The sequence below is a fragment of the Simochromis diagramma genome, unplaced genomic scaffold, assembly GCF_900408965.1.
Source record: "Simochromis diagramma unplaced genomic scaffold, fSimDia1.1 OVJJ01000487.1, whole genome shotgun sequence".
Taxonomy (NCBI): Eukaryota; Metazoa; Chordata; class Actinopteri; order Cichliformes; family Cichlidae; genus Simochromis; species Simochromis diagramma.
This window is the reverse complement of record NW_024387305.1, coordinates 4686526-4696944: the sequence shown is the minus strand read 5'-3', so window position 1 is coordinate 4696944 and position 10419 is coordinate 4686526. Positions and strand designations below refer to the sequence as shown.

The following is a 10419-nucleotide window of genomic DNA, read 5'->3' as shown; positions in this document are numbered from 1 at the left end:
TAAAAATACTAAGGACAAGCAGGACTGCCATAACGGTATCAAACATAGTTTGTTTTTGTTTTTTTAGATAATTTTTTGTCTTTACCAGTGAAGGCAGATAGGAAAGTGGGGCCAAAGAGAAGAAGACTTGAACACAGGCCGCTGCACTCTGGTTATGCAGCATATGGCTGGCTGCTGACCCACTGAGCTAAACTGGCACCCTTCTGCTACTACTACTGACATGTAGGTGTGGAGGAGGCTTTCCACTCGAAACAAATTTAATAAATTAAGTCGATATTCTACTTTTTGTGGCACACTCTGTAAAAACTAGAGTTCACAACTGTAAGTCTTATTAGGCTCATCCATGCTCCACATGCTGTGGCTTTGTCAGACTTTTGAGAACTGCTAGGTTTGGGTATTAATAGGCCAGCTAAGATTTGTTATTATTGCCACAGCTAATTGCACGTTTTCAACAAAAAGGAATAAGTAAATGCTAAAACCGAGAGAGCAATTTGTGGTATGGTTATAAGTAGATCAGAGCGGATTCCCCCTTTACCAAACCTGTTTCAGATATAAATACTAGGCTGAAGTTTCTAGAAACCATTTTCTACAAAAAAAACTGCATGTAGCACATTCCTTGTAACCCATGTCCATGTTAGTCATAATTTTGTGCACCAACTGTAAACAGAAGTCAACTTCCATCCCCACCAATATGCATTTACTGATCAAAAAAAAAAAAGAAAACGTGCATAATCCTGAGAATGTACTACAATAATGTAGTGAAGGTCATCTTAACAGGGAAGTAACCAGGTGTACACGCTTGATTAATCATTTGAAAAGTAGGAAACACTTTATTGGTTTGATTTATTTAGGAAAACGCAATAAAAAGAACACGTTGAGGGGGAAAAGGGAAACGAGCAACAATCTGCAGTTTAGTCAACAATGTGCTTAGTAATGCTGCGGGACAGCAGAAAGGAAAAGCATGCGTGACAAAATCTGAGTCTAGTACAACGATCACACTACAAACTCAATGATTGACTGGTATGACAACTATCGGAGAGAAGAGACAAACTTCAATGTTGCTTCAGAGAATAAAGCTATAATGTAAAGAATAAATAAAATGCAATGCTAGCCAAAATGTCTCAAACTGAACAAGTGTAGACTAATATAGCGCTCAAGAATGATATGAGCCTGGAATGTGACTATTAATGAATTTATAGTAGACCGGCCCAATGATCCACATAATACTGAGGCCTCAGTCTAACGTCGCTTTCATTTTAATCAAATCCTTTAAGTAGATCACATCCTCTGAGGCATTTGTTTGGAATAGAAACACAATACTTATGGTTCATGGTGCAGGTGCAGTGGCAGTCTACTTTAGAAAACCCTTGGTAAATTTTGAAGATTTCCTTTTCTATCAGACAATTTAAATTCCACATTTTGGGTGTATTAAAAAGTACAAAACAAATAGAAAATATAAGCCCTTACCTCCTTACACATATGCCTTTGAAACCCCTGCCTCTACATGATTTCAAGAGTTTTTAAAAAGCCCACAAAGGTAACCTGTGGATGCACAAGTAGCACAAATGAACTCGGTGCTTGTTCAGTTTACTTCCTGGGAGGTGGCAGGCCTGGGGGAGGAGGGGGAGGCGAAGGAAACTGGTACGGCGGTTGCCCCATGAAGCCCATGAGTGGGGGCTGTGGTGGAGCAAACTGCTGAGCCATTAGGGGCTGCAGGCCCCCTGATGGTGGAGGAGGAGCCTGGCCAAACTGACCCTGCGGTTGGCTCGTCTGATCCTGACCTCCGATGCTCCCGGCCTGGCTTCCACTGCGAGAGTTGTAGCTGCCGCCACTTCCGCCGCCACCGCCCCCACTGTTGTAGCTCTGGTACTGATCCGAGCCTGAGTTGTAGTTGTTTCGGTGATCCCGGCTTCGGTCCCTGTAGGAGGAAGAAGAGGAGCGGTCTCCGTCACGGTTGTTGCGGTTGTCACGGTTGAAGCCGCTGCGGTTGTCTTTGCCCCCGCCGCCGCTGGAGCGCATACGACGATCACACTCTTCCTGGTACATCAGGTTCGGGTTGTTGGAGTTGCTGCCACGGTAACGCATTCTTCCACCTGAAAAACAGCAATTCAACAATTTTCAGGTAAGAACATACTTAGATACATTAACACACACAATATACTGGAAAACTCTTGTTTTTTTATCCACCAAATCAAAAAAAAAGGTGAAATAAAGTAAAGTAAGTCAATAAAATAGAATATGATAAAGTAAAAAAAAATACAGAGTAATAACTTTGTAAATATAATTAAGCGAAAGAATAGAAGGCCAACCTGTGGTGGCCAATCCATGTGTGAGAATAATGTCGCCTGAAGCACACTTTCAGCCTGATAAATCCAGGCATTATCATGTTAAGAGTACACAAATAGGAAAATATCCATTGTTAGGAAAAACAGGTAATCTGACATATTTAGGTAGTCAACTGACCTCATTTTTAGGAACTTAATATTGCTGAACCTAAATTTGACCACCACAGGAACCCCAGATCGAAACACTAACCCTACAAGCTTATATGAAGACACTAAGCATTATGGGGGCATCGTTTCATGAGGGATGCCTTCTTTCCAGTTAGCATCACTGACGAGTGGTTTTCTTAAGGCCACACAGGTGTTTCACCCCAATCTTATGAGTTTACTGTGAGTTCTACTGATAATATTTAACAATCTGAAACGTTTAAGTTATCACTGATGGTCATCATTCAAGATTGTTTTCTTATTTCTTCCTCAAGCACCGTGGTTCACCATTGCTTCCATGTGAAACATATTAATCACTGCAGTAGTTATTCAATAGAACATTCTTAACTGTTTGCTTATTTAAATCTAGGCAGCGACTTTCCTTGACCAAGCTGTGTGTGAAGTTTTTCAGTAGTGTTTCCTGCACTACAATCAGGCTAGTCAACTGTCACTGACCATACTGAACAGGTACCTGTGTTGCTCTATTGACTTACATATTAAAACTTAAACAGCCGCCTAGAACCAAAGGTGTATAAATATGTAAAGCACAATCAGGACAAACAGATTCACAGGTAACAAATACGTTTTAAGACTGATTTCAGTACTAGGAGTCTAAAACAGAGTAACAAAACTCATTAATCATCATTAAATGATAAAAAATAGCACCTTCTGTTGTATGATAAATATTTATGGATAGCCTTTTCACACACACAAAATTTGTGTGATTTGACTGAGGTTTAAGAGCGTGACAGAGTCCTTCTTACCGCCTCCTCCTCCACGGCCCGAGTCCACAAGCTGAAGTAATTTAGGATTGATGGCCTGGTGTGCCTCCTCCAGCACCCGGACAAGGTCTCGTGCCTGTCGCAGGTTTCCTGGGGTGAAGAAGGTGTAAGCAGTGCCCTTGTTGGTACTGCGAGCTGTACGTCCAATACGATGGACATAATCCTCAGAGGAGCTTGGATAGTCATAGTTGATGACGAACTTGACATCCTCCACATCTTTTGAATTAAAACCAATATTAGAGGAAGGGAGAAAGTAAATACATGAGAATCTCAAGATCAGGACTTCTGGAGAAAAAAGGTAATTTTATTTTAGCCCAAATATATAATTACAACTAAATATTTTCCAAATGCATTATTAGGAGAATTTCTAAACGAATAACTTACCTGCTTATTTAGACATCGTGCAAAAATCCAAACGACATTCAAAAATAACTGAAAAGTAGCTTTTTGTGCTCAGCAGATTTAAAGTGAGCATGGCATTCAGCTGAAATCATGATTTGGATTTGTAATCTTCACATTAATGTGACTGCTGCTCAGAATGTGCGAGGACAACGAGTCTGTTTCTCATTACAGAAGATGTGGGGCTCTGACAGCACTGCTGATCAATAAGTCTCCCTTCTCCCCTCCATCGTGACAGAGGGAAGCCACTTAATCAACCATTACCTACTACATAGGAATAATAATGTACCGTGATTGAATGCTACTGATTTTAATGAGCACTAAGGCAGCACCTGAATGTATGGTGAGCTCGTGGAGGAGTTAGGACAAAGGGGTGGTGAGGTACTTACCCCCTTCATGTTGTGTTTACAAAGGTAGTCAGTCCCCCCTGATCAGTCCTGGTTCACAAGGAGGGGCTGAGGGAGAGGGAGACAGGATTCCTCCCTCACCTTCTGCTCACACCAGCAACGTCAGACGGGAGCAGAACCGTTAAATCTCCAGAGACACACCCACCCCAGCAAACACACACACGTATACACAAACACACACACACAACGGGTGGTTCTGTTGCTCTCTCGCCGCATTGCAGGGCCCTCCTCAGACCCTGGCCAGGACTGGATCCAGACGAGCCCGTCTAACTCTCTCTCTCCTGTCTGTCTGCTTTTTGGGACGGACCGATGGGCAGACATACAGGAACCTCAGGCTGCTCCCAAGGAAGGCTCGTTGGATTTACAAACTCTGACAATACTGGGCAGGGGGGATCTTTTTTAGTCGAATAAGAGGGGCTGTAATCCCTCTAAAACTAGCGAAGCTTCTATTTTAACGTGAATGAGGGGGCAGTGACAGCAGCGCAGATTGTTACAGCTGCCATGTGCTGCCAAACCCTGAGAGGAGAAGAGGGGAAAAGAGAACAAGGATTCGGTCATGGGGATTTTGGAAAAATTAAGACACTTTCACTTATCCCCCCTTCTCAAGATTATCCTGTCAACAAGTGGATCTGAGAAAATTCATCTGTCTTTATTCTACACATATGCATCTGCAAAACATAGCAAACTTTAACATTTTTGCAGAATAAAGGGACAACTACACAATTTATCTTTTAACGCTTAGATTTTTAAAAAAAAAGTGCAATATGTGCGACATCCTTAGTAAATTTGTACTGACACCACAAAGGAGACATAAGAAAAGGTGCACAGGAGCATCTGTCCCACACACCCCTCCTTTCAGGCAGCGTGCCAAAGAGCCCCGTTTGAAGGAAGCCTTTAAACTGCAGTAACAAGAAACAGACTATAAACCCAGTGGACCAGAGGGCCTGCAGCCTCCATACTGGACAAAATGGTCCGTTAGACTGTCACATTATTACAGTAAGGGCGGGCGCTTTAATATAAAGCACTGATTTGTTTCATTGTTTATCACTAAATTCATTCCTGTTATTCCTTTCAGTTTATTTTCACACTTGTGGTTAATTGCAATAGTACATGTACACACTGTATAATACAATTACTGGTGTATTAATCTATGTAAAAGCTCCTGTAACTAATGTGCTAATGTCCTGTTTAACCGAGTGACCACATTAATAGGTTAAAACCAGAACCAGAAGTGTTATTAGTTTTGTATTTAACTTTTTTTTAGATTTTAGTATGGACTTACTCATTGCAGGTTTTTTTGATAACTTTTAGTTGTAGTAAATTTTTATTATTTTAAGCTTTAGCTTTACAAGTTTTTTTTTAAGTATTATACATAATATGGAGTGTAATTTTCAGGAAGAAGAAGAAGCTTAGAATATATTTCACAATACAGACACTGGTACACAGTGACATAAGTATGACATAAATACCCCCATATCTCAATAAAGATCTGTACCAATACCGGCTGTATTGGTAAATTTCGGCCAACCTGAGAAATACTAAAACTAAGGACATTTCTTGGATATTTTTATTTTGTTTTGTTTAGTTTGGTATGTGCAAAATATAGTTTCAGTTAACCTTTTTCAAGAGTTTTATTTCAGTTAACTACACTTTAGCTTTTATTTTATTCATTTACTATAATGACACTGACTCATAATAGAAACATAATTAAAATGAATTTTTAAAAATCTATTAACCTTAATTTTTTAAATGCAAAAATGTTAACAGATCAAATGACATACTTGTGATCTTCCACTAGAATTAAGTACATGTACTGAAAGGCAAACAATGAGTTTTTGCAAAATATTGGAGCCTTTTTTTTATTTTTATAGCAGATGTGTACTTAGTGTATTTAAGTGTTATTTTGTAATTATTGTTGACCCAAATTAATACATTCCTAATAACAAAAAACTGACATAAAACCACCTGAGTGTAATTGTTGGAGGACAATTCTGCAAGAAAATGTATATTTTGTGTTTTGATTTATATCTGCCAATTGCAAGAAAGGTTGTTCTCCAGCTGTCCACTTACAGACAATCTACTGGCCTACTTGTAAAGATATTTAGCAGAACAGAGGTCACTTTAATAGGAACCCACCAACTATAACTGTGTTATTCTTTTATGTATATATTATTTAAAAGTTATTTCTGAAAAAAAAATAGATTTAAAAAAAAACAAATCACAATGACACAGTGAATACAGAATTACATGAGATATTATGAATTATTAAGATAGTGAGATGTTATGAACTATTGTGTGGTGAGACATACCCAGACCACGAGAGGCAACATCAGTGGCAATCAGAATGGGGGCTTTGCCACTCCGAAATTCTGTGGAATAAAATCAAACACTTTACAACAGAAGAACAAAATGAAACTGAAGAAGAGGATCATTTTGTAAAATAATGGTAACAGATGAACGGGAGGAAAATAACCCACAACAAAGACAAGACAGAAGGTGGCACCACTTTATCCTCACCTGTAAGTACCCAGTCTCTTTCAGGCTGGCTCTTGTCTCCGTGAATGCACATGGCCGGCCACCTAGAAAACAAAACCACATTAAAGTAGCACGATTACTCCACCTTCAGTATTTTAATGTTCAATATTTCTCCTAGAAATACTTTGTAATTATCACAAGAGAGAGTAACTCCTCACCCATCACGCCTCATCCTCCGTGTAAGATCATCACAGCGTTTCTTAGTCTCCACAAAGATGATGGTTTTGTTCTCTTTTTCAGCCATTATCTCCTCCATCAGCTGAATGAGTCTTCCAACAAAGAAAGAGCTCAAATTAGACCTATAATGAAAGATTACAACATGCTATTTTACTCTAGTCATATTTTTGTTTCTTACTTGTCGTCCTTTTCAGTCTCCATGCAGACATCGACTATTTGCAGGATGTTGTGGTTGGCGCTGAGCTCCAGAGCTCCGATATTGATCTGGATGTAGTCCCTCAGGAAGTCCTCAGCCAGCTGCCGAACCTCTTTTGGCCACGTTGCACTCCACATCAGAGTCTGTCTGTCAGGCTACGAGACGGAGAAGGAAATAGATTTTAACTGAAAAACACTTCTACGATAGGGTTTTATCCAGAATCTTAATAGTAAACCAGCCCTCAGCCTTACCCGAATTTGTTCTACTATCTTGCGAATCTGCGGTTCAAAGCCCATGTCCAACATGCGGTCAGCCTCATCCAGCACTAAGTAGGTGCAGCGGCGCAGATTGGTCTTCCCTGCCTCCAAGAAATCAATGAGGCGACCAGGTGTGGCAATGCAAATCTCAACCCCTAGAGTCAAGAAGACCAGAAAAAGCAATACACATCTTGAAAGGTGCTCAGGCAAAGTGACAATCGTTCTTGTGGGATATAGTGAACAGAACATTTCATAGATTTCCTGGATTTTATAACAGTTTTCAATAATCCACTGCATATCCTTATCTACACCCAACCATACCTCGTTCAAGGTCTCGAATCTGTGGTCCTTTTGGAGCTCCACCGTAGACACAGGTGCTTTTGATACGGGAAGACTTCCCATAGTCATAAGCGACCTGTTGTACCTGCTGAGCCAACTCTCTGGTTGGGGCAAGTACCAAACACTACGAAGAGATGAGGATAATAAATAAGGAAGGTTACAGAATGACAGAAGACCTGCACTAATATCATGATTTAAATAAAATCTGTATTATATTATGGTATTATATTACACATTAAGTTTAAACTTACAATTGGACCATCTCCCCTCTCCAGATAGGGTTGGTGGTTGATGTGTACAATAGCTGGAAGAAGGTACTGCAGGAAAAAATGCAAAAAAATGAGTAAAACCAACTAATGCCCATTTGAAAGTCTTTTGGTATAAGCATAAAAATTATTTTCTTCCTACTTCTGTAGTTAACCTAGCAACATGTGCTACATACAGAAATTATTATTAACTTTTGAATAAAGCGTTAAAAATTCTGTCATGGTCCCAAATGATGAAGGATTCTCACAGCCAGTGTCTTTCCCGATCCAGTCTGTGCAATCCCCACCATGTCCCTGCCACTCAGGGCCGCAGGAAAACCCTGGGACTGGATTGCTGTGGGCTCCTTGAAATTCTGTTGCATCAGCACATCCATCACGTACTCTGTCAGGAAAATGAGGGAGACAATCAACAAAAAGTTGTGCAGATGTTTTGATCTTCTTTGTTTCCTTTCATCAGAAGAATTGTTTGTTTAAATATACCTGCAGTATGTGTAAGAAACATTTTGATAATGGCTTTAAAACAAATTTATGAGATTTTATAGTCACTGGATGTTTGAGTTTGTGAAAGAAAAAATTACTAAAACTAATGCTTTGCTAATGTTTTATAGAAATGATCTGTGCCAGCATCATAGTTTATGCAGTGTATTTTTTACTGACGAGGAAACTGCGCGTGGTGAAAAGCGGTGACAGGCTTTGGACAGCCGGACCCTCTGATTGTGATCTCCTTTCTTTTGCGGAAGTCTTCCACTTCATACTGTACATAACAAGAAAAGAAGGGGAAAACATACATGAGGGGATGGTGTGTAAATTGGTCACATTTTTCAGAGTATGTTCTAAAGTTTTACCAAAGAATTACAATTTTTGCTGCTTTTATTGTATGTTTCCACTTTTTCTCACACAAGCAAAAGCACTATTTGAAACAGAACTTATTACCAAAAATACCCTCCAAAAATTAGGTCAATCACGTTTTCATATTACTGATGTAGAAGAAAAACAGTAAACATTTACCTGATTCACGTGTTGCACCTCAAGATGTTCAGTGTAGAAGTTCTTCTCAAATTTTGGCAGCTCATCCAGATTCCACCTCTTCTTTCGAAGACGCTCCCCTGGATTCCCAAACTTCATTGGTGGAGGTCCACCGCGACCGCTCATGGGCCCAAACCGTGGCCTGAGAAATAAGAGCAATGAGATAAAGAGCACTGAAGACTCAGAACCGCAAGCTGCAGCAAAGGATTGACTGTTGAGCTAATGCTGCAATTATGATCCTGACCAAAATATGTATGGCTTACTGAAAATGCATGTAACAACACTGTAATTTTATTATAATCATCAAGTCTACAGTGCCAATCCTATATTAGTCCACAAAAACTGTAGGACTTAAACTCCTCTACACCAGTCAATAAATGCTCTGTTGTGCTTTGTTTATATAACCTAAAGCTTTAGGGTTATTTTAAGATAGTTATAATACCTTTAATCCTTTACAGAAATTATGTAATGACTGCAGCAGATATAAACCTAGGGTTATAATGTTCAGTTAAGTTCAGATGTACAAACACCACCGAAGGTGAGCTAGTAAGTGTAGTGTGATGACACAACGATTACTTATGTACACCGGTAGAAGTAACAAACCCCAACACTTTACCTTTATAATTTCCTAAGTAATAAAATTGAATGTTAAAATACCAGGTAGCCCTAAGTTGTAGTTCCTACTGATATTTAAACAGCGGATACTGGCGACCTGAACTTTATCATAATTTATCATGAAATTATCATAATTTCCCTCGGGATTAATAAAGTATTCTGATTCTGATCCTGGCATCAATTCAACACCATTTTTAAGCAACTGTTGCATTTGTACTGCTGCAAATGTACTATAACCCTCGACTCTGTGCAATCATTAATAATGAAGTAAAAAAATAATAATAATTATTATTATTATTAACAATAATAATAATAATAATAATAATAATAATAATAATAATAATAATGGAGTAACAATAAAATTAAGAAAATATTGAGGAAGTCTAGGCTTTATCGGTTGTGGGTTTAATAAAAAATAAAAAAAACAGGGCCTCAGGTCGAACTTCCTCCCAGGTCCAGGTCTGTAAAGCTAATTGTGTGTAAAATATGTTGCTGTCACATATAAACTAAAAACTCACCTGTCTCGACCACGGTCCCTGTCTCTGTCTCCATAAGATGAACCCCCTCTCATTTTCCCGTTCTGTTGTGTTTGTTATGCTAGCTTTGACGTCGGAGAGCGGTTTGTTTTCGTTTCGCTCGGCGATTGACGGCAAAATAAGCGCAATTTACGAGAACAACAACAAGAACGTCGCAACCTTCCGTTATTTTTCTATTGGACGATAATTACGTGTAAATGTCGGGATTATTACACAATTATTGTGTACGTCACGTAGCTAAACGGCTAGCTCGCTCCTTTCCTCCCTGCCCTCTTTCTCGACGTGACTTCAGCTAGTAAGTTTACGTAGCCTCGTCTAAAACGAACCTTTACTACGTACGCATATTCACTGGCCGCAATGGTGAATATGATAAGTGTAAACAATGCGCTTTTTAT

General features: G+C 39.3%; 1 protein-coding gene across 1 annotated transcript; it reads right to left on the bottom strand.

The window, feature by feature from the left end:
• Positions 1-807: 807 nt before the first annotated feature.
• Positions 808-10293, bottom strand: LOC120716797 (probable ATP-dependent RNA helicase DDX17). The gene is made up of 13 exons (XM_040004421.1): positions 10007-10293; positions 8856-9015; positions 8505-8601; positions 8096-8229; positions 7833-7898; positions 7564-7705; positions 7237-7397; positions 6968-7140; positions 6771-6881; positions 6595-6656; positions 6387-6446; positions 3254-3487; positions 808-2093 (listed from the first exon to the last, which is right to left on the bottom strand). Exons 1-13 carry the CDS (start codon positions 10057-10059, stop codon positions 1588-1590), a joined length of 1959 nt encoding a protein of 652 aa, XP_039860355.1. The 5' UTR covers positions 10060-10293; the 3' UTR covers positions 808-1587.
• Between the last annotated feature and the right edge of the window lie 126 nt (positions 10294-10419).